Here is a 23,963-nt window from a genome sequence, read left to right on the forward strand (position 1 = left end):
GCAACAGCTGGGTGGGAATGCACCTGGGTGCCAAAGTCTCTGCTGGTGTCAAACCCAGTGGGTTGGGACAGCAGAGGATCTGGCTCATTGGTTCTGATCCTGTCCCCACTGACATCCATGGCGAGAAGGCCCCTTGGGACAGGTGAGAGCAGGAGTGGACTCAGAACTTCTTGCTGCTATCAGTGGGAACCGCACATGATCCAAAATGACCCTCAACAGATGCTATTAGTGCCACCTAATTACCCCCTGCGGGCTTCACGTGTAGCCGGTGTGAGGGCTCTCTGTTTGAAGAGGCAGCGGCAAGCAAATGAAGAAGGGACCAGTTGTTAGCTGCTAGTGACGCTTCGGCGACCTGCATTCAGTTCTCCATCCCCCCCGGTGTTTGGGCAAATCATTTAGCTCCTCTGTGCCTCAGTTTCCCCATCTATCAGGTGATTATAATAGCATTGTCCCACGCTACAAGTGTCAAGGGATCAATGTCTTGAGGACTGTAAGTTACTCAGATCCTCAGGGGAAGCCTGCAGGTAGATGAAAATGGTCAGTGGCATTTTAAATCTGAGGAGTAATTTTGATGAGCTAAGAACCAATGTATCACTTTCTCTCCAACCTTCACACACACATCTGCTATTCTGGGGAAGTGGTCCTGTTTTCAGGTCTAACCAGTTTCCCATGTCAAAGTTCAAGGAAGGTTTCCTAATGCATGATGCAGCCTTCAATGATGTAGTGATTGTATCACTTCTGTAGTTTGTCACCTTGGGTGTTAAGAGAAGGGTAATTACCATAGCTGGTTAGAAAAACCAAAATCTTTCCCCACATGAAATGCTGGTTTAAAGGGGGGAAAAAAGGTGTCTTCCCACTGAATGATTCAAAGGTTTTGTTTTGAATTAGCATTGCAACATGAACAAAGGATTCATTCTGTTTCCCCTTCAAATGGCATTTCACTGCACTTTCAGATTACCACAAAGAAACAAAACAATCAAAAATTCAAGTGTGCTGATATGAAATGTAAATTTTAATTTAAAAAATCCCCTCCAGGAAAACTATTTTTTCCCAAGACTTGATGTTTATTTGCAAACACACTGAGCGCTGGCAAAGCCAGGCAGAAAAGCTTTTTGGGTGAAACATTTTACCTACTTCTAATAATTAATTTCAAAGCTTTGTGGCTTAACTCTTAAGCTTCATGGCATCAATTACTCCATGCTTAGCAGTCAGGAAGGAATCCCCAGGCAAGCAGCACTGCAGGTAGCCCTGCACACGTACCAGGATGGAAACAGTCACTTTCCAATGAAGCCTGAGCCCGTGCCTGATCTTTCTATGCCATCTCTTACAGGGGGAATAGAGAGACTCAACGTGGCTCACAAGCTGCCCAAGGCCTACAGCACTGGCTTTATTGGCTGCATAAGGGACGTGATAGTGGACCGCCAAGAACTGCATCTGGTGGAGGATGCTTTAAACAACCCGACGATATTACACTGCTCAGCCAAATAACCCCCTGGGGGGGCTTCCTTCCCCCTCCCCCTCCTGCCTCTTGCTGTAATTATTTTCTATTTTTGTAAACTTATTGCTTTTTATATTTTGGGGGGGGATGAGGGCGAAAGGGGCAGGAAACGCCTTTTTGTTGGTTTTTGGTTGGTTGGTTGTTGTTTGGTTGCAGTGTATCCACGTCGGTCGGACTCTGAGCAGCAGCAACACGGAGCAAGCCCTGACCCATGTTGGCAGGAAGTGACTGAGCAACAAACCCTGTGTAGCAGCCTCCATTGTAAATGTCATTCAGACTTGAAGCCTTCCCCGCCCTCCACCCCTCCCATCGTATTTTTATTTTTCATTGTTACTTGTTCATGTTCATGAAAAACACAGGGCAAGTTCGGTGGCCTTTGGGGAATCGTCGCTTTGCAGTCTCAGGCCATGTTCACCATGGATCCTGGCGGAGCCGGGAAGCCGTCCTTTGAGGGAGAGGGACATCGCATCAAATTTGAGCCAAGATCTACCAAGTTTTTCCTGGGCTTTGTCTCCAGCCCATTCTATCCCCTCCATTTGTAATGTCAGTGCGTGAGGCTCGCAAGTGATTTGTGACGCTCTGTCAGGGAATGCTACAGACAAAGCCCAGCTTGTAGCAGGTTGGAAGGTGTTGCTCTGTGACTGGCTTACGCCTCCTTGCTGGACTCAAGTTGCTTTATTTTTTTTAAATCAATTTGCCTGAGGAGGGGCAGTAGCTTCTTCGTTAGCTGCTCTCCCTCCTGGATGTGTGCAGAAGCAGCTGTGAAACCCTATTTCCAGGTTTTATTTTTATCCAGACATGTCCCAACTGCCCGCTTGGCCTTGCCGTGTTTTCCAAGAGTCTGTGCTGCTTTCCAATCCTTGCCAGAGAGAACATTGCACGGTTATGCTGGCCATCCAGCCCTCGGTCTTACGCGGTTCGCCCACCACCGAGACTCCTGTAAAAGTCGACAAGATTTCAGGACACAAGCAAAGGGCCCTTTTCTTCTGTAATCCATTTGAAGCACACTGTTCTTTTTCAGCCTCTCCTCTATTTACAGACAGGATGGTTTCCGACCAGCTGTCCTAAGGATTTCTGCTTACACGCCTTGGAAGCTAATGTCTGTTTGGCCATTGATTTCATATTTGTACAACAGCCAGCATAACGGGGGACCTGATCCTACCCAGTGCCCACAGACATGACCATGTCACAAACCATAACATCAGCTGGGAACAAGATGGGGCCCTTAATATATAGGCAAGAGACAGCGTTACAGGGTTTTTTTTGTCGATGTTGTTTTTTTGCAGGTTTTTTTAAACTATTTTTATTTTCCACAATGCAAATCATTCCTTGTAAACATTTGCTAGGACACAAATACTGTAGTGCCAGCTACGGATCCAGTCTGCCTGTGTGTGTCTATTTACGTGTATGCCTTTGTGTGCAAATGCCGATTGTTTTGTCACAGGGAAAAAAAAGCCCATGAGGCTATTTCAAAAAAAAAAAGGACCAACATGCTGAAAAGGACTGAACTGCTTTCGGGTGACCAGCCATCCTGATATTATCTGGACCATCCCAATATTAGGTGCTTTGTCTTTATGCTATACACTGTACGCTCCCAAAAATTGTCTTCTCAAATTTTCATACTCAGTTTCTGATTAGCTTAGACCGCCTGTGTTCAGTTTCATTGTCTGTGAGAAGGACTCACTGGTGTTATCTAGTGCAGTGCATCCTTTCCCCACCACCAAGCAAGGTGGGTTTTGCTTTATGGTGTGCAAAGCCCACCTTATGGTGCAGGAGACATTAATTTGCCTCTTATGAGGTGATATAAAGTAGTAACAAAAGCTGCCACCCGTTTGCAGTTTTCTTACTCACCTGCTAGTGCTCCCTGTCCCCAGAATTTAACATTTCTCTGGGCTGAACTCTGAGCCAGGAAACAACCATTTTCCTGGGCTGAGATCTGAAGGGCAGGTGATGTGAAGGGGACCAACGTACCTGTTAAACACCTCTTTAAGAGCAAGGATGGGTGGGGCTGGTTTCTGAAGTCAGACCAAGTCACACCATGCACGCCTGGATTAGAAAGTGTCCCGTGCCCAGTGCTTTTGTTGTGAAAAAAAGAGGAGCCGGTACTCAGTTGTCTCCCCACACTCCCTATACAGCCAGTCTCACGGGTGGGGCTGCCAAGGTGCTGCTACCTAGTACCAGCAAGTACTGGCACAAAACCACTGCCCATGCCACAAAAGATGCCCAGTCTTGGACTTGTGATGCCCTTCCTTGGTGGGTAGGAAAGACGTGAGGGTTGTTTGCCATTCCTTGCCTGATGTTTCTTCTTTTCCCTGCCTAGTTTTATTTACCTGATCCCTCTAAAGAAACAAAGAACTCCACCCTACCTGAACAGCCACCTCATGTCCCAGCACGCATGACACGGGTGTATTTTTCCCAGTAGAGCTGAGCTGCAATTAAAGTCTGAAGGTTCCGACCCAGGGGAGAGTGACAGGATGCACACAGAGTCAGCTGCTAATTTCCCAGAATGCCACTCACATAAAGCCAAGGTCACTGCAAAACAAACCACTGTCTGCTTTTGCTGGGGCTTGGAAATGCCTTAAAACATTGTGTCCTTGTCAACCCTCTGGACCCACCATTGGATTCAGCAGGGGCTGTGCACTTAACTTCGGCTTTATTTTTAATAGTGTTTATAACTCGGATGTACAAACAGACATTGAGGTTTGATTTTTTTTTACCCTTTTTTTGGGGGGGGGCGGGTTGGCTATTTTCTACAGTTTGTCCATGTGGCTTCATTTTTAGGGTAAACAAATAACCCTTGTGAACTGCTGTATGAAGTCTGAGGGGTGATGCACAGTAGAGGAGCAGCATGATATAACCATTACTAACTTGTGTCTTTCGTCAATCACCATGAAATAAAGTTTGAAAACTATTAAATACGTTTAAAAGGGGCTGTTGCTTTGTCTTTTTGTGGCACGCATCTGCCATCCACCTACACGGATGTCACCAGCTGAGGATCTGGTCTCGTCAGCATTAATCTCAAGTCATTAGTACGTAAGGATAAGTCATAAGTATCAAGTACCTAAAAGGGTGTTAAAATGAGAGAGAAGAATTCTTCACAAGATGCAATGGGCTTACATTGTAGCAAAGGAGGTTTAGGTTGGACTTTAGGGACAAGTTCCTAATTGTCAGGGTGGTTAAATGCTGGAATAAATTACCTAGGGAGGCTGCAGAATCTCTATCACCGGAAATTTTTAAGAGCCGGTGAAACAAACATCTGTCAGGGATGATCTAGATGGTTCTTGGTCCTGCCATGAGGGCCGGGGACTGGACTCGATGACCTCTCAAGGTCCCTTCCAGTTCTAGTGTTCTATGAATGTTTGGGACAGTCATGCAAGCCGTTGAGATCGTACCCTCATGTATTATCTACCATTCACAAGACACTGCCAAGTGTCCTCTCCAGTGAACTGAGCCCATCAGGCCCTGTCTCAAGAAGTGTCTCTGGCCCAAAACTACAGGCTGGGCCACACTGGAAATGTACGTTGGCACAGCTGTCTCTTGGGGGTATGAAAAGTCCAAGGCAAGTAGGTAAGCTGACCTCACCCCTGGTCCCTAGGCTGATGAAGAACTTTTCTGCTGGCCTTGCTGCCACTTCTCAGGGAAGTGGATCAACTGTAGTGACAGGAAACCCCTGTAGTGAGTGTCTACACTGACACACTACGGCTATGGGGGGACATATCCAATTGCCTGCTCAGTAGACTCCGATAGCCATTAGAGTCTATTGAACAGGAAAGTGCAAAGTGAAATGCTCAGTTTAGAGACCGGAAGTATCGGCCCAGATTCGCCTGAGCTATCCTGTGGTCAGGGGCAATGTTCGCTTATAAGGTCTTTGCAGCAGAGACTCTGTTCTGTGTTTGTACAGCTCCGAGCGTAATGGAGTCTTGGTCTAGGACAGGTTCCTATGTGCTACTGCACGTACAGTGTGGTCTGGTGAGAGTCTTTGTGGGACTTTGGGGCAACTAGTTCAGGGTCCCCTAGAAGGGGCGGGGCCACAGGCAGGAGGGGGCGGGGCAGAAGGCTAGTGCCCTCCCTACCCCTCCAGCCAGTGCCTCATGGGTTCTGGCACTGATTTAAAGGGCTCAGGGCTCCAGATGCTGCAATCACTGACATAGCAGCAGCTGGGAGCCCCAGGCTCTTTTAAATTGTTGGGCCTGGGGGCAGCTATGCCCTTTCCCCTCTCTTCCCCTGTTGGAAGCACTTACAGCTTATAATAATAATTGGAGTCATTTCTTTGACTCCCCCAGGCTTTAGATCAAGTCCAGAGCTTGTGTTTTAACAAAAACACAGCTGATGAAGTGGGCTCCGTCCCACCAAAGCTTCTGTCCAGCTAAATCTGTTCATCTTTAAGGGGCCACAAAACTCCTGGTTGTTTTTCCTGAAACACAGTAACATGGCTACCCCTCTGAAACCGGTGTTTTAGCAGTCACACTGTGGTAGCTCCTGGAAGGCTCAGCTCAGGTGTGTTTTATGAATGGTATGTTTTAATCTTGTAGGTGTGTTTCTTTTTAAAAGAGAAGCCTAAGGTGGTGCTGCAAACTGATGACAAACCCAAGAATTTTAACAGCTAAAAACTCTGCCTTTTGCCCCCTTCATTATCTCGTTGGCTTGCTTTTTATCTCTATAATCCAGACTGGCTGGTTACTATTCACTTGACATGGCCCCATTTTTACGAGAATCCTTGCTATCATCTTTCTACCCAAAGGCAAAGCCTTGGAACAATAAATTTGGCAATTTAAAAAGTGCAAGCTGAGGCTGGATTCTGATGCTGAATTGTGGAGGATAGAAAAAGCTTTTTATGAAAAATGTGCACTTTATGAATTCAGTATTAAACACTGACCTAGTCAGTGCTTTGGCCTAGTACCAGGCCTGCTTTCTCCCTTCTAGGCATTGCCTTTATTAGCATTTTTAAAGCAGAAAAATTGCATGTATTGTTACCTGCAGGCGTAGGCCTAATCTGTTTACTGTCTTGGAATCTGCAAATGCAAAGTCTGAAACAACAGCTAAGGCCAGGTCTACTCTAGGGGAATAAGTCAATTTCCAATACACAATTTTAGCTATGGCAATTGCATAGTTAGCATCAAACAATCAGAAATTGACTTACCTGACCGTCTTCACTGAGGGTGGTTGACAGGAGCATTTCCTTGGTGACTTCCCTTACTCCTTGCAATAGCAAGGAGTACAGAGCTCAACTGCTGACCCCAGATAGATCCATGTTGTGTGTCTCCACCAAACACATGAAATCAAATGCTGGAAGATTGACCCTGACTGGGTCGGTCTTCCATGTGGTAGAGACAAGTCCTAAGAGAGGCGAGTCATCCCCCATTCATGTCATGGTTGTGCTAACACTGAGGTGGCATTGTACCCTTTAAATTAAATGCCAGCTTTGCTAACCTATTTCACTGCTGACCATGTGAGTGGGAATTTCATTAGTTGGCATCTGTGAATGGTATTGAGCTAAAGTACCACTCCCCCCTCCCGTGTCCTTTCTCTGCGGTATCATACATTTACATAACTGCCAGTTACTTAATGGATCATAGTAACTGAGTGACAGTGAAATAGATCTGGAAGTCACCCTGAGAGGTCACCTGGTGCATTGAGGTAGAATTCACTAGCCCTAGCCCATACCTGCTCGCTGTTTGTCCCACCTGTTTTTAAAAACCTCCAACAATGGGGTATGAGAACACCACACAAGCTCTGTTTACCAGCATGTTTGGAGAATGGGAGTGCCACTTAATCAAATATTCCAAGGAACTGAGAGTTACACTTCACCAATGGAATACAAAAAATTCAAATACACTTACAACAAGGAAAGTGTGTGCAGGTACTCACCAGTCCAGCAAGAGCATTTACTGAAGCACTTCAATGCATACAGGTAAGTTTTCTCTACAGTTAAGTTACTTTAGGACACTATAGCTCACTACAGGAAGCACACGGCCTATACTCAGATTACCAAAACTACTTAATATTCAAAGTAGGCATCACAGTGGATCACAAGCTAAATAGGAGCCAACAATGTGATGCTATTGTAAAAAAAAAAAAAGGGCAAACACGATTCTGGGACGCATTAAGAGGTGTGTTGTGAGCAAGACACAAGAAATCAGTCTTTGGCTTTACCCTGTGCCGATTAGGCCTCAGTTGAAGTATTGCATGCAGTTCTAGGCACCACATTTTAAGAAAGATGTGGAGAAACTGAAGAAGTTCCAGAGAAGAGCAAAAAGAATGAGTGAAGGTCTAGAGAACGTGAGCTATGAGGGAAGAGTAAAAGAACTGGGTTGGTTTAGTTTACAAAAAAGAATACTCAGAGGGGACATACTAGCAGTTTACATGTACCTAAAAGGGTGTTTGTTACAAGGAGGAGGGAGAAAAGTTGTTCTCCTTGGCCTCTGAGGATAGGACAAGAAGCAATGGACTTAAACTGTAGCAAGGGAGATTTAGGTTGGACATTAGGAAAATCTTCCTGTCAGGGTGGTTGAAATAAATTGAAATAAATTGCTTAGGGAGGTTGTGGAATCTCCATTACTGGGGATATTTAAGAGCAAGTTAGACAGACATCTCTCAGGGATGATCCATTCTAGACGGTGCTTGGTCCTGCCGGGAGGGCAGGGGGGCTGGACTCAGTGACATGTCAAGGTTCCTTCCAGTTCTAGTATTTCATGGTTCTATGAAACTGTACTGAATTGTAGGTGTTGAAGCGGTCACGGGAGACTGGGCTGAATCTGCAATGACCCTATGGGATACTCTGGAAGCTGCATGGTTTGCAATAAATCCCTGGTTTCAGCTGGCTCGTCTTCTGCCCTTTGGCATAGAAGCAGAGAGCAGAGCATCCACTTGACTCCTCCCCATGACAGCCCTATCCCGCTGGAGACCCAGCCCTAGGAGAGTATGGGGCAGCATTCCCCATAAGTTGAGCATTTGGGCGGCTGCCCAAGAGAAATTCAGGTGCTGTCCAGCTGATCAGCAGAGCGCCCACAGCCGGCAGCACGTTTCTATGGGTGGTGCACATCCGCACATGCCTCGGTGCACAGAACAAAATCCATTCTGCCCATGGATGGAAAAAGGGGGAACACTGGTGTAGTGCCTGAGCCCCCGACCCCACCCCAGCACCTACCCTGCTCCTGCTCTGCCCTTCCTTGCCCCTTCCCACCCCTGCCCCGCCCCCAACTTGCCCCCACTCCACCCTTGCCCCCAAGCTCCCTCCCTGGGTGCCATAGCCTGAGGCATTAGCAGGGTGCTTGGCACCAGCAGCAGGGGCAACCCCCGTTGCACCCACTGGTGGTGGCAGAAAGTGGAAGGACCTGGCCCCAGCCCACTCTGGTCCACCAGCTTCCAGCCACATTGCTCTGCGTCCCACTGCCCGTGAGTGCAGGGCAGTTCCACCCCTTCCCACAAGCAACATGACTGGGAGATGGTGGAGCAGAGCAGGCTGGGGCCAGGTTGTTCCCCTCCCACCACCAGTGAGTGCTTGGGTGGGCCTGACTCCTCCTGCTGATGTCAGGTCCTCTGTTACTTCCCTGGGCTGTCCTTGGCCCCACACCACCCAGAACCATCCTGCGAATGGGACAGCTCCACCCACCACCTGTTGGCCCTTTTCCCCAACCCCTATGACCCTTATTTCACATGACCCTTCATCCTCCCCCTACATGCATCGCCCTAATGCTGGGCAGTATACCAGCCCTAGTTACTAGACTGAAGATTTGTGTTGGGAGGTACCAGAAATGCCAGTTCATTGAGCTCTCTGGTGACCAGCATGCTGAATAACAGAGCATGGGCTGTACAGTATTTAGTTCTGATCCAGCTCTGTCCTGCTCTGGTCAGGAGATTACAGGGAATGCAGATGAAGGACGTTATGGAACTGATGGAGCTGGTGACAGCCTGGTGAACATCTGGGCCTTGTAGAAAGGGTGGAGAGCACATAGGAAGAGCATGGGGAAGCAGGTTAGGGTCCTAGAGAGGGCCCTGGGGAAGGAATCTTTCTGAAAAGGGGCCTTAGAATGAGGTTTACCAACCCTGCACTGGGCCTGCAAGGGTTAATTCTGGTTACCTGGCTGAGGAAGCTCCGCCCCTACTGCCCTGCTGGGCATGCTCCAGCTGGAGGGCAGCTATAAAAGCCTGTGGAGCAGCTCAGTCAGGGCTGCTAGCTGCCAGGGATGGAGGTGCTGTTGGGGGGAGGGTACCTGAAGAAGAGCTACAAATGAACTGAACTGTGGAGGACAGTTGGCCAGGGATGGCTGGAGAAGCACCTGGTCTGGAAGAAAGTGGTGAGGAAGATGGCAACAGTGAGCCTGGTCAGAAGTAGCCCAGGGTGGGGAGTTACGTGCCTCAAGGGCTTTGGGGTGTTTTGGGTGCATTCCCTGCTGGGCTAGTGGTGGACCACTGCACCCTGCCAGGGACCTTGGTTTGGACCTGGTGGATAGAGTCCCCTGCCCCATTAACCCCAGGGGGAGTGCTGCAACTCTCTCTCCATTGACTGCCTGCTAGGGCATGCTACCTTGTGTGACTGCGTGTTGACTCTGTGACTGCTGGGCCCCATTGTCCTGAGGGCAGCATGTGGTGTTACTGCCTGTCTCTGCTGGGCTGGACTGCCTTGCAGATGAGGTGGGGTTATCAGCCCTTGCATGTGTAGTGGGGCACCCTTTGAGGAGCCCCAGCGGCTTCACACCCTCCCCCTGATGAGGACAGGCGTGCCCACCCTGTGATGGGCCTCCATGGAGAAAGCCCTGGGTTGCAGTGCTCACTAAGAGACTACAAGGGCCAGGACAAGGGACCAAAGGGCAGGAAGCTCCAATGAGTGGCAGATGGCAAGAGGGCCTCCAGGGACAGCCGATGGGGAGACAGCACCCTGTGACAGAGCAGGGAAGGCTTAAAGGTAGCCCGGAAGGTGGACAGAAGAGTTGCCTGAGAGGAGTAGAAAAACCTTTTGGCTTGTGCAGATCTTGTTATCCAGGAATGGGTTAAACTTGTTGAGCAATTTAATCAGAGGGTCTAGCCCCATCCCCAACACCACCCATGTGCAGAAGGCTGAAGGGACACCCCCTCCCCTGCAGAGACAGAACCGAGGCAGAGATGCTGCAGGGCAGCCCTGGGCCACGACGGGGTGATGCTGGGCCACCAGCTCCCCTTTGCCTATGGGTTTTGGAATAATGCCAGGGGATCCTCAGAAAAGCCACACGACTGGCTGACTGTTCTGCACTGCAAGCCCTGCGTCTTGGAGTTGCCCTCTAGGCAAGTGACAGCTTTCATCTGTGCTTCCCGCGTACAGGCTCTCCCGCTCAGCTGAGCGCATAGGGGGCAGGGGAAGAGTGCATGTTCTATTTGCCGGTGGCTGGCTTCTAAGCCCAAAGCTTCCCTCGACATCCTGAACTGGTGAGCCTTTGAGGGCTAGCATGTCTGCATCAGCTCCCTGGGAAGGGAACTCTTCAATGGACAAGCAGACACTGGCGATGTCTAAGAGGGTGGGGAGACAACAGAGCCAGTGTTGTAACTGCAAAAAAGGGTTGCACAACTCACCATGGGGCCTGTGTTTTGCTGAAGATCGACCCTCTGGGGCAGGATTTGGCGGACAATGACCCCATTCTGCAGCAGCAGCAGGCAGCAACTTGCTAAAGCCTCTGCTGCAAAGCTGAAGGAGAAAAGCCCCTGTCTTCTGGCACAGAAAGGAGAGCCTGGTCTTGCCGGCCTGTGTTTCACTCGTGGCGGGAAAAGCTGCTGGAGGACAAAGGAAAAGCACCATTCTAGACACATAGTGGGCCGGGCTCCAGGTTGCGGTTACGACTCATAGGAACAACCTCTCGTGCTTTGGAAGGGAATAGGCTCTGGCAGGAGGCTGCGTAGCCATGCCAGGCGCACGAGGCAGTGGCAGACCATCCCTGAAAATTCTGCTTTTAATTTCATGGTGCAGCTCCTCAGCACCTTTGCAAATCAAACAAAATGGGACCTGCTGTGTCTCTTACCTGCACTGGTATAAATCCAGCATGATGGAGGGCCCCCTCTGTTAATCCCACACCCTGGCCTGTCAGCAAAGCTCTGCCAGGAGCACTCGCTGGGGCGAAAGAGGAGCACTTTATAATAGCTTTTTCCATCCTTGGTCCCAGCCTCTTCCCAGAGCCTGCCTTGGTTCCAGTGGTCCCTGTTCTGGTGCAAGTACCACTGAACCTCTCCAATCCGACACTCTTGTCCAGCAACCTCCATAATCAGGCATGATTTTAGTGAGCTGGATGACCATTTATCATGGCCAAGCTTCCCACAATCCCATAAAGTGTGTTTCCAGCTCCCAGTCCTGGCTATCCATGCTCTGGGGTGTTTAGCTATAATTTACTCAATACCTTCTAAGAGCCCAGGAAGCTGTGATAATGTGCTAGACATAATTGACCTCCATGGTCCAACACGGGTCAGGTCCTGAGAGTGATGCACTAGAGAGGTTTGACGTGCATTGGCTTTCAGCTTTGTCCCTCCAGCAGCCTCTTTGGTGCGTTTCATGGGGAGAGGGAGGGATGAAGACATCTTGCTCTGCTTTCTCCCAGCCCCAGTTAAGCGCCACAATCCCAGACTCCCACAGAAAGGGAATGATCTGTGGCTGGAAGCTCCAGGGAGGAGGGTGTCAGGCATGGAAGCTGAGTGTGCTTGTGTAACACTTCCTTGCACAACTTTGTCCCAGGTGTGCTGCCTGGGTCCTGTCACTCTATTGAGTGGGAGAGGACCCCAGGAGGTGCTGCCTCAATTGGAGTTGAGAGAGCTGTGATTTATGGACCATTTCTCTCAAGCCTCAGCTGGTGGCTGTTCCTGGAGGCAGCATACTAGGCTTAACCTGAAGCTGTGTGGCCACCCCTGTGCTGCTTGGCACATTTGTATGCTGTACGGTGTGATAAGCGTGTGGCAGCGGGAAGAGGGAGAGCTGAGTTTTATTCTCTTCTCTCGCTAACTGGCTCCGTGGCCCCAGGCTAGTCAGTTCACCTCCCAGCTGCAAAACCAGAGATAATGAGATGTCTCCATCTCAGCAAAGCGCCTGGAGGTTTGGCTGGGAAAACTGCTGAGGCCTAGGTGTTATTACTGGGCGGGGGAGGGGGGACAAGGTGAGCAAAACAGGGCCCTGGCCCCTGCAGATACCATTCCTTCTTGGAGCATGAGGGGCTGTTTATGAATGTAGAGCCTTCCCTATGGCTGCTGTAATTAAGGGTTATTAGAAATCCCTCCGAGTAGGTGTTATCACATGCAAATAAAAGGTGGCTGTGCCACAGGGCTTTCCCCTACAGCAAAATTCCAAGGAAAAAGTGGTGACCGGTGAGTCAAAAGATGGAAGAACCACATTTGTATGCATGCAGCATGGGCCTGAATGGGAGCCCCTCCAGGGCAATGGAATGATTCTCATTGTCTTCAGGGTTTGGTTTGGACCTACTCGCTGTGGCAACAACACTCCTAAGACCTGAGAGACGCTTGTCCTAGAATGTTCATAATTCTCCTGTGTGAGCTGCTGGCCCTCCCTGGGTTATCCCTCATCCCCTGAGTTGAACGGCGTTGGGACTGGCCAACGGGAGTGTTAGAAAGACACAAGAAGTAATTCTTCTGCTCTACTGTGCTGATTACCTCTCGATTGGAGTATTGTATCCAGACTTGGGCACGACATTCAAGAAAGATATGGAAAAATATAGGGAGGGTCCAGAGAAAAGCACTGAAAATGATTCTAGGCCTAGAGAGGATATGTGCTGTAAGGGGAAGATTGAAAGAATTAGATTTGTTTAGTTTGGAAAAGAAGACCAATGATCTGAGAGCCGCTTTCAAATATTGAAAAGGGTGTTACAGGTTCAGCATTGATCAAGGATCAAGATAGCATTAGTCCTGCCACAAATGCAGGGAACTGGAACCAGTGACCTCTACAGGTCCCTTCCAGTGCCAGTGTCCTACAGTCCTATCAATAGGAGATGCCTGTAGAAAGCCCAGGGAGCTTCTGGGTGAGATGGGATATCAGGAGTGTTGTCTTCCTTACTTCTAAACTGATGCTTTACTGTGGTCGCAGCTGGTGCTGTGCAGCTCTCAGAGCTGCCTTGCAGGGGGGGATGTAAGCACCCTTCCCCTTACATCGCTGCTGCCCTTCTTGAAACTTGGGGAGAGGTATTAAATATGGTGTCTAGTAAAGGCCGTGTTGGGCTGGTTGCATTCTGCCAAACTACAATCCCAGCTCCTGCAGTTTCAGTTACGTTGGTGGTCTTTACTTGCATAGTACTGCTGTGTGCTGTTAAAGTGGTTCTGTGCCACCCCAGAACTGGCTGCCTTTCTCCAGCAAGGGACTAGACAGATGGAGAGGTTATAAATCCTACTGATGGGTTTGGGAAATGCTTTGGGAGCCTTCTGAATGACTGGCCTTATCTCAGTGTGATTAAGTATCAGGCTTCTATCTAAACCCTCAGTATCATAGGGTCAAATGAGTCTTCATGCTTCTGGAGCAAGAACTTTGAGTGCATGGCTGAAATTTGTAAGTGCTAGAGCCCAGGCCCTGAATGCCAGTATTGGCTGCAGTGGGGTCGACAGCCACCTTGGGGCGAGGGGGGAGGAGGGATGGTTCTCTACCCTGGCAGGGGTGGGGCTAGGGCAGTCAGCTGTTAGCACTGCTCTGTTTGCAGCACTGCCCCCACCACCAGAGCTGCAGGGAGGGACATAGCTGCATTTCAGTCATGGCGTCTGGCAAGAGTTCCAAACCCCTTTGAAATGCTGGGCCCTGGGGCAGTAGCCCCATTTGCCTCCCCTGTCGGCAGGTCTGACTGGCTGCATGGACAATGAGACTCACTAAGTCTTCTGGTACTTTTTCAAGTTTCCTACAGTTGCCCCTATCCAAAACTCCATCTCTTCCCTTGCTGAACTTGGTTCTATGTGTTGACAGCTGCACCGCCCCAGAGGCTGCCGCATTTCAGTGGTGCTCTTTATAATGCATAAAGTACCTGAGCTGGCTCCTGGGGAAGCCAACAGGAGCAATTCTGGGCTCCTAGTTTATTTGCCTTGGTACCCTCCACAGGGAAAAGGACTTGGCAGATGTAAGGTGAATCCCCCACCCTAGCAGCTGTGAGGTTGTTAATAGACCCAATGCCTGCTGCATGTGCACCCCAGCCTTTTCACAATACGGCATGTACCAGGCTTCTCCCCTGCCCAATATGAAGGCCTGGGAGAATGTGTATATATTATAGCTAAATATACCATGCGCTAAGCCTGATTCAGGAAATGCCTTTGGACTTGGGCATAAATGATGGATTCCATGGCTACTGATTCAGGCACTGAATCCCACTCCCACCCCGTTCCCAGGCAGTTATGTTGGGCATGCATGTCTGCCAACGCCCCCGCCACAGATGCTTGAGATCCCTCCTGGCCTGCATCTGAGCAGTTGCCTCAAGAGACCAGCCTGGAATTAGCAAGGGCTGGCAAACAAGGGAGGGAATGCAGAAGCCATCCTTGGGAAGATCTGAACTGGGGACTGCTGGGGCAGTGAGCAATACCGCTAACATTGTACTTCTAGTGGGTGTTCAGCTGCAAGAGTCTGCCCAGAGATTCAAATCACTGGGATTTGGCCAAAAATGTAGCCTGGTGCAACCTCCTTGTATATACATGTACTCATCCAAGCAGGTTGAGGACACCTTTGGGTTAGCTCCTGTGCAAACACCTGCCACGGGGCAGTCTCTGTACTGATGGTCTTACCATCCAAGAGCCTGACTCTGCTGCTTTGAATCACCCAGGTGGAATATATGTGAGACTGCAGTAAATGAGGTGAGGTTGCCAAGTGATGGCAGTGGGTGCAGCTCTGTTAGCTTTGAGGGTTGACTTAGAGCCGCACATTGGGTCCTGAGAGGCTACAGCAGTTACTCAAACCAGCTCTAGGGTAATAGGGTGGGATCCTTTCTAGGGGGCTTTTGGTTTGGTTACCCATCCAGTGCAATTGTTCTGAACTGACTCCTCCCACAAACAGCCAGAGAGGATTCTGAATGGCTCCTGGTCTCCATTCAGCCTAATGGGACCTTTACTGGCCACCTCTGCATCGAGAGGAATCCATTGCACGGTTCCTGGGAGCTAACGGTCACGCCGCCAGGGCTCTTGTCGAGGCTATTTTATCTACTGTGCCTCATCACCCATTACAAGATATGCTGGTTCACAGCTGGGTGGGAAGCTATGCAACACAGCCAGCCTCCTCGCTGACAAATGAGTTAGCTTCTGCTGCCAGGGCTCGGGGTATTCCCCGAATAGAAGTGGAATTTGGTGTGTCTTTTTATAGTTATAAAACTGCTATTTGTGCTGCTGCAAGCAGGGACAGGGCTGGGGGAAGGGGAGTTGGCCACGCATGTGCTGGCTTTTTCTGCCTGAGACAGCTGGCTTTGTTTTCTCCTAATGCTAGGGAAAGTGGCCAGAGGCAAGTTCATTCTTTGGGGTAAACCCTCATCATCATCATCATCATCATCATCATCAATAACCGTGGGCTCAGCATCCGTTGGTGTCTGATGCCTCTCTCACTGTTTCCTTCCTTCCTTTCCCTATCCAGTGCCGAGTGGCGTAGTTTCTGTAGACTAGCTCCACACCAATCTACAACCTTATCTATCCATTCTCTGTGGGGCCTGCCTCTCCTATTTGAACAATCCATTATGCCGAATACCAGGGTCTTGATTTTTTTTTTTGTTCGTCGTTCATTCTGCAAATATGTCCAAATAGTTGTAGCTTCCGTTTTACAACCTTCTGCAGCAGGTTCTCTTTCGTCTGTATCTTCCTATATAATTCCTCATTGGTGACCTTCTGTATCCGTCCTAGTCTCGGAATCTTTCTATAACTCCTTTAGAATGCCAATATTCTTCTTTTTGAATCTTTATCACCCATGTCTCACATCCGTACAACATGCTGCTGAATACGCACATTTTCAAGACGTCCAGCTTTGTTCTTAAGCTAATTGCTTTGCTTTTCCAGATCTTATCCATCGTCTTAAAATTCACTCTTGCTTTAAAATTCGGCACATTAACACGTGGTTTAAACTGGGACGGGAACTTTCTGAGTCACTATAGGGGCTCGTCTGCATACTTGGCTTAATCTAATTCTTGACCTGCCCCCCCACACTCTCTGATTTGCTAACTTTGGCAGTGTCTACACGTGCACGCTACTTCGAAGTAGCGGCACCAACTTCGAAATAGCGCCCGTCACGGCTACACGTGTTGGGCGCTATTTCGAAGTTGAAATCGATGTTAGGCGGCGAGACGTCGAAGTCGCTAACCCCATGAGGGGATGGGAATAGCGCCCTACTTCGAAGTTGAACGTCGAAGTAGGGCACGTGTAGACGATCCGCATCCCGCAACATCGAAATAGCAGGGTCCACCATGGTGGCCGTCAGCTGAGGGGTTGAGAGACGCTCTCTCTCCAGCCCCTGCGGGGCTCTATGGTCACCGTGGGCAGCAGCCCTTAGCCCAGGAATTCTGGCCGCTGCTGCTGCAGCTGGGGATCCATGCTGCATGCACAGGGTCTGCAACCAGTTGTCGGCTCTGTGGATCTTGTGGTGTTTAGTGCAACTGTGTCTGGGAGGGGCCCTTTAAGGGAGCAGCTTGCCGTTGAGTCCACCCTGTGACCCTGTCTGCAGCTGTTCCTGGCACCCTTATTTCGATGTGTGCTACTTTGGCGTGTAGACGTTCCCTCAGAGCACCTATTTCGATGTAGTGCTGCCCAACGTCGAAGTTGAACGTCGACATTGCCAGCCCTGGACGACGTGTAGACGTTATTCATCGAAATAGACTATTTTGATGTCGCTACATCGAAATAAGCTATTTCGATGTAGCGTGCAGGTGTAGACGTAGCCTTTTATCTTTTTCTGATTTGTCCTTCTTGCTCAATGTTTTTGGTTCTCTGTGCCTTAAATATTGAGTCTGTTCTGGTCTGGCTATGGTCTGAAGAAGTGGGTCTGTCCCACGAAAGCTCACCTAATAAACTATTTTGCTAGTCTTTAAAGTGCTACTTGACTGCTTTTTGTTTTGATAGTGTATAGACTAGCACAGCTTCCTCTCTGTTGCTCTTGCTTTTGCTATTCTAGTCGCTATTTCCTTCTTACAGTCTAGCTCGTACGTTCTGTTGCTCCCCAGATATGTGAACTAATCTACATTTGCTGATTCAATACCATCTACATTGGTAAAGTCCTCAGGATTTACTTGGCAGATGGCCAAATGGGGCCCTCTTTGTATGAGGTAGGCCAATGTTCAGCTGGAGCCTAGCTCCATTGATGCAACTGACACCGGCTAAGGACCTGCCCCAAGACATCACCTTGGACCTGGGAAAGAGGAGATGAACACACATCCTGACGTTGAGGCTGAATGTCCCCTTTGTGGCCCACTGGAGCATTGCCCAGCTGGCTGAGACGGGCAGCCCAGCAGTTGGGCTGAGAGGGGAAAACAAAGAACTTGGACCTCCAGAGTCAATGCACACAGCTCCACAGACAGCTGCCCTATGGTAATGCTGGGCTACAAGGGGGTAGCCTGACCTCCCCCAAAGCTGACACATGATCAGATCTGCATGAAAGACTAGGTCCGATTCTTCTCTCATTTACATCCATTTAATTCCATGGGGATGCTGGATCCAGGCCAGTGGTCCCTCTAGATTTTTTTTTTTTTTCCGTCTGTGGGTGAACTAAATCGTATGTGGACCAAGGCATCTGTGATGTGCACCACCAATAGCAGAACATCCACAGCCACCTACTCTAATCAGCTGGGCTGCACCTGAATCTCCTGGGTGGCAGCCCATGTCCGCAGCTTACCGGGAGCACTGACCCAGCCCTGCAGGTGAAAGAGGCATGACAGCAGAGAGGCTGAGAACCGACGGAATCCTGGATTTCGGTTAGTGTGCGTCCAAGGTAGCAATTTCCTGTCTGATCTCCCTGTCACTTTAGTAATGTGGTTGCTTTCTACTACATCATTGTCTCAGTAATAATGAACTGGAAGGCTGTTATCAGGTCTGCTGGCTGCCCTTGTTAGTGTGTGGCTTCCTATACTGGTAACATGGGGAAAGCCCAAACTCTATTGTGCATCCTAAGATTAAGCAAAAACTTGTGACAGCTTCTCACCCATACTGAAAGGGATCTGTCCAGTCTGGAGCCAGCACATTCCCTCTTCCTAATGTCTCTCACCTTCACTTTCAGTTGGATAGTTTTCTTCTTCACTTCATGTCTTAAGCTGTGTGGCGTTGCGCTGCCTTGCGTGCTCCCCCAGAAGTGGGTGCATTTAAGAGGTGAATGAAATGGTTGCTCTGCATAGCTTTTTTTAAGCATTGGGATTACCACTTCTGTGTCAATGTAAGCGTGTGCCTTGTTAGGGACTGCACTGTTCACTCATTACTGAAGCTTTTTGCAGTTGTGTGACTGTTCTGATACAGTCGTGGGGGTGGTTTGCAAGTGACTTAGAAAGTGTGATCTGCCTGTAGTGTCTCTTTATATTTAGTATGTTGAGACCCTTATCTCTGGAGCCTCTTTGTGCTAGGGGGTGTACGAACACATAATGGGAGCACACAGAGCTCACCACCTAAGCTGACAAAAGCTGGGAGAGGAGACAGTAGCACAGAGAGGGGAAAGGATTTTCCCGAGGTCTCACAGCAGTGCGCTGGCTGTGTAGGGAAGACAGGCCAAACCTCCACACCAGCGTTCCTTGTAAACTGAGCACTTGTGCGGCCTCGCCGCAGAGATTATATGATGCCCAGCACCCACCATGGGCAGCACATGTTTCTATTGGTGGTGCGTAGCCACACATGCCACATCCCCAAGCTAGGTGTGTTTCTACAGTTGCTCATTTGCATGTGCTGTGGTGCACGAACTGTTCTCAGACAGGAAAAAATCCACCCAGGGACAGAAAAGGTTAGAGGGAACGTTGCTCCCAACTCCTTGTCTGGTGCTTTTCTCTCTAATTTAGCGCAGAATTCAGACTAAAACCCAGATCTACTGTCCTTCACACTTAAGTTCTGTCCTCCTCCTCCTCCCGCGCCCCTCCCCCATGTTATGGGGCTAGTCCTTCTGACCAGACTGCAAGGATGCTGGCCTGTCGATTTCATCACTTTGTTTTTCTTTCTCCCTTCTCTGTTCCAGCACACAATTTCCCTGCACCGGTCCCCGCCCAGCTCGAAGCAGGGCCTGGCTGTGCTACCACCTGCGTGATACTTCTGATGAAAGGTGCAATGTAAACATGCTTCAGCCTGCAGCCTTCAGGTCTACAGTACCCAGCTTCCCTTACTGAACAAAAGCTTCCCGCAGACCTACTCAAGCGTTACTGGTTTGTAACCATCTTGCCCTCTAGTGGCTGGTTTTTGTAGAAGCTGGTTCCACCAGCAAACAGCTTTAAGGCCCTTTACACTGGTTAGACAAAGCAATGACCAGCTTGCTACTCTTGTCAGAGACCCAAAGTGGGGAATGCAGGGTGACAGGCTGCAGATTTACCAACTGTACCTGGGCAGAGTGGGCAGGGAGGCTATTCTGAGACCTAAGGCTGATCCTCTCTCTAATATCCATGCATAGGCACTGGATGGTCAGAATGCTCCCCTTCATACTCATATTCCCTCACTCAGTCTCTGTCCTCCTCCAGGCTCAAGAGTATGCAAAGCCAGGAACATAACTAATTGTAAAGATCAAGTGGGCCAGTGCTCATTTGCTCACCTCATAAGAACTGCCATGGTGGGCAAATGGCTTGCTACCCCCAGGCCTGGCTTCATCTCCAGTTCTGTCTCTTCTGCCTGAGACCCTGTACCTAAAACCCAGGGCACTGGGGGAGCCAAGAATCACCCCCTTGCCTGCTGTAAAGGCATACCACCCCTTCCCCCAATAGGTGCTGTCTCACCACAATGTTCCCAGCCTTGGAAAGCACATGCAGGTGGCTCCTGGCCCTGGAGCACAGGTGCCTGGCTCCAGCTTCACCAGTCCCATGCTGCCCTAGGAGCTGGGGGAGGAGTTTAGACAGGGCCAGGCTGGCAGTATGGCATTGCCTTCCTCTGCCTCTTATACCTGCTGCTCAGGACAGCCACACTGGGTCAGACCAATGGTCCCTCTAGCCCAGTGTCCTGTTGTCTGACAATGGCTGATGTCAGGTGCTGCAGAAGGAAGGAACAGAACAGGTGATCCATTCCTTCTTGCCTGGCATACAGGCTAGGGACACCTGGATCAGGAGGCTGCATCCCTGACCATCTTGACTAACAGCCTTTGACCCTAACCTCCCCGTATTAGCATAACTGGCAGGTTTTTCCTCCCTGCCTTGTATTGCACTGCACAGTGGGTAGCTTCACCCTAAGCTAATTAACTAGAAGCAAATTTTCTTTGCTGGCAGCCTGACTTTAGCCCTTAATGCAGGGGATTGAATTACTGCGACATTTGACCACAAAAGCCAAAGATACCATCCTCCTGTTGTCACTACTGTAATTGTATAATCAGAATGTTTGCTGTTGCATGTAGTAATTATGTGCTGCATTTTATTTGGCCTTTTGAAAGGTGGCAGCCTTATGTCAACTTTCACACTGGGCAATTAAAGCATATCAGATGCCAACACAAAAAGGAAAGGTGAGGTAGTGCTCCTGCTCAAGTGGTATGACTTCAGGGGAGCAGCTGAGGTTACCTTCCCCCCACGGGGGGGAGAAGACAAACAGCACATGGGAGTACATTAAGCCACTGAAATTATAATGAAAGCTATAGAAAGCTTTCCGTGGCTGAGGCATTACTGAACCATAATCAATCTGTAGGAACCCCTTCAAGCACCTGTGATAAGTCCTAAATGTCAAAAGTACAGTAGAACCCTGAAATATGTACACTCAAGGTGCCTCAACCTCAGGTTAATGTGACTCTGAGGGGTGGGGTGCTGGTGCCTGGCTCTGGGCTGCTGGCCACTCAAGGGAGCAGGGAAACTGACTGGCACCACCTTGCAGAAAGCCTGACTCAGCTTCTACCCCCGACAGGAGCACAGATGTTGCAGCCCTCGCAGTTCCTAGCAGGAGTGGGGAAACCACCTGTATCGGGGCAGCAAGAGTCAGGCTGCTGCCCCTGACAGGAGTGGGGAAACTGACCAGCACTCATCAGTTTCCTGGGTCCTCTAGTAATGGGCAGTTTGACATAGGGGTGGGGGTGGTGCAGGAATGCAACCTCTGTGTAAGTCAGGGGTCTACTGTATATGTATTATAAAAGTTTAGAAACCAAGAACACCCCTTCTCTTCCCTGCAACCCTTCCCCTGAAAGCACCAGGCTCTTGCATAGGAGGGAAGTGAGAAAACATTCTTGCACACCCAGGTTACAAGAAGCACCAAGTGTCTGTAGTAAGCAGCTGAAGAGAGGATGGGTATCTAACTCTCTCTCTCTCTCTCCCCACGCTCCTGAAAGGCAGGTAAAATAGTGCTCCAAGCACCTGCCCCAGGAAAACAATAGATGACTGCATGACAGTTACAGGACAAAGCTTATTTTTAGCGAAGGGCTAGCCCAAGATCACACATGGTGCCACAGGCATTCTCGGATCTTCTGTTGCGGGAGTGCCCGGCCACCAGACAAAGAGAGGGGGTCAGGTGCCAGATGCAGGATGTTGGCTGAACACAGGGCCTGCTGCCTGCCCCAGGGGAAGTGACTGAGGTGGCAGCAGGCCGAGGTGGTACTGGCCCCGGGGTTTGAGTGCAATGCTCACAGCCCCCTGCAGCAGGGGGAGCAGGACAATGGGCTGAGCTGCACCTTGCTGAACGTCTGGACTGCAGCAGAGCTGTGCAGGGAGCAGACACAGCCTGGCTCCCCTGCATCCCTGCGGGCCTGGGACCACCTGCCAGAGGCGCCCCAGCCTACGATGCCTTCCTGACGCGTGCACCGTGCAGCAGCCAGGCTCCGCCTTCCGGCCCCAGCTTACGCCCACACCCCCCGGGAGCTTGCTGCCCCTTTAAGAGCCGCCCCACCTCGGTTGCCGGGCGGTGCCAGTTGCCAGGCGGCGAGGGAGGGGCGGAGGAGCAGGGGGCGGGGGTTCCCCCGGTGTTAGGGAGGGCTTCCCCCTGCGGACACGTGGGTTAAGCCGCCAGCTGAAGGAGGCGGGGCTAGCCTGGCAGACTCGACCAATGATCGGCTGGAGGGCGGAGGAAGGGGTGGTACCCACTCCACCTGTGGCTCGGGAGGGTGAGGCTAAAACCAGGTGCCCCGCCCCCTTCTCTGTCCTGGGCAGCTCCGGCTCGCCAGCCCCCGGCACTTTGCTGAGCGCGGCGGTGTAGGTCCGGCCGGTGCTGCTATGACTTCCCGCAGGTAAGAGCTGCCCGCCCTCCCGGCTGGCCCGGCCCGGCCCGGCGCGGCCCGGCCATAGCGCCCGCCTCGGACCCCCCGGCTCTGCCCTTCCCCGCACCCGGCTCGCCCCGGGCTGAGCCCTGCGCACCCGGCTGGCTCCGGGGTCCCGCCCGGGTGTGCGCCCCCTGCCTGGGCTGGGCTGGAAACCTGCGCCGGCCAGAGCACCCGAGCCCACGCCCGGCTGGGAGCAGCCGGCCAGCCCTCCCCGGGCTGTGTTTGCCCCGGCCGCCCTCGGGGGCTGCCTGCCCCGCCGGGACCGGCTTTCCAGCGGTTGTTCTCCTCTGGCCCGTCCGGCGGCCGCTGCCTCGCTGCGGACGGGCCCGCCCTGAGCCCCGGGGGAACCCGGGGCTTTGGGCTGCGTGGGCTGGGGGTTGAAAGGCCGGATCGGGCGCGCACGTTGCGTGAGCCACTGCGCTGAATACGCTCCCAGCCTCTCGGGCCGGAGGAAGCGGAAGGTACACGGCAGCTCGGAGCTGCTCTTGGGGCCCAGGAGGAGCTCTGCACAGGGCCTGCCGCCGGCACGGCTGGGGGTGGAAGCTGGGGAGAGCAGTTGCCGCCCGCTGCACTTCGAGCTGCTGCTGATGATTTGGGTAGGGCGGAGAGCGGAGGGCTGCTTTCTACGGGGGCTCCTAGGGGCTGGCGGGGTAAATGCATTTGGAGAGGTGGCCTTTGACCAGCAACTCCCGCTCTGAAGCGGTCCTGGGGCACGCGACAGACTAACACAAGGATTTATTAGGGGATGAGCTTTCCTGGGACAGGCCCACTTCTTCGGGGATCTGCGCCACTCGGTGCATCATTTTGTTGGTGTTTGGAGTGCTCCGGAGCTGCTGGTTTGTTCTGTTAGAACACAGAGTAACAGGGCTGCCAGCTCGCTGTGACTGTTGCCTCTCTGCGGTGCCACAAGGCAGTTTGCTGTGTTTTGAAGTTACGTACTAATGGGGTTACCCCCGAGACTTCCTGCCCCTTGGCCTTCCTCTTATTCTGAAAGCGAGTTTGCTCCAAAGTCTGACATACTTTACCAGAAGGACTTTATTTAATCCTAGACCACACTGAGCACCCACTGTCCTTACCGCTTTCTCATTTCCATCTCCAATGTGTGTGAAGATGAAGGCGTGTGAGTCTCTTTCAGGTGTTGGGTAAAAACCTGGACAGCAGCTT

The 23,963-nt window shown here is 50.9% G+C and overlaps 2 protein-coding genes across 14 annotated transcripts in view; both read left to right on the plus strand.

The window, feature by feature from the left end:
* The window catches only part of AGRN (agrin), a 248,498-nt gene extending 244,073 nt beyond the window's left edge, over positions 1–4,425 (plus strand). For all 7 annotated transcript variants that reach the window (XM_075018049.1, XM_075018051.1, XM_075018050.1 and 4 more), the window contains one exon: positions 1,331–4,425. In XM_075018049.1, the coding sequence (XP_074874150.1) occupies positions 1,331–1,488 (158 nt within the window). In that variant the 3' untranslated portion in view covers positions 1,489–4,425. The remainder of the gene's footprint in view (positions 1–1,330) is intronic.
* An 18,240-nt stretch (positions 4,426–22,665) lies between these two features.
* LOC142001007 (tyrosine-protein phosphatase non-receptor type 11-like) overlaps positions 22,666–23,963 on the plus strand; it is a 113,883-nt gene continuing 112,585 nt past the window's right edge. For all 7 annotated transcript variants that reach the window (XM_074975808.1, XM_074975809.1, XM_074975810.1 and 4 more), the window contains exon 1: positions 22,666–22,766. In XM_074975808.1, coding sequence (XP_074831909.1) covers positions 22,753–22,766 — 14 coding nt within the window. In that variant the 5' untranslated portion in view covers positions 22,666–22,752. The remainder of the gene's footprint in view (positions 22,767–23,963) is intronic.

Source organism: Carettochelys insculpta, chromosome 23, assembly GCF_033958435.1.
Source record: "Carettochelys insculpta isolate YL-2023 chromosome 23, ASM3395843v1, whole genome shotgun sequence".
In the NCBI taxonomy this organism is placed as follows: domain Eukaryota; kingdom Metazoa; phylum Chordata; order Testudines; family Carettochelyidae; genus Carettochelys; species Carettochelys insculpta.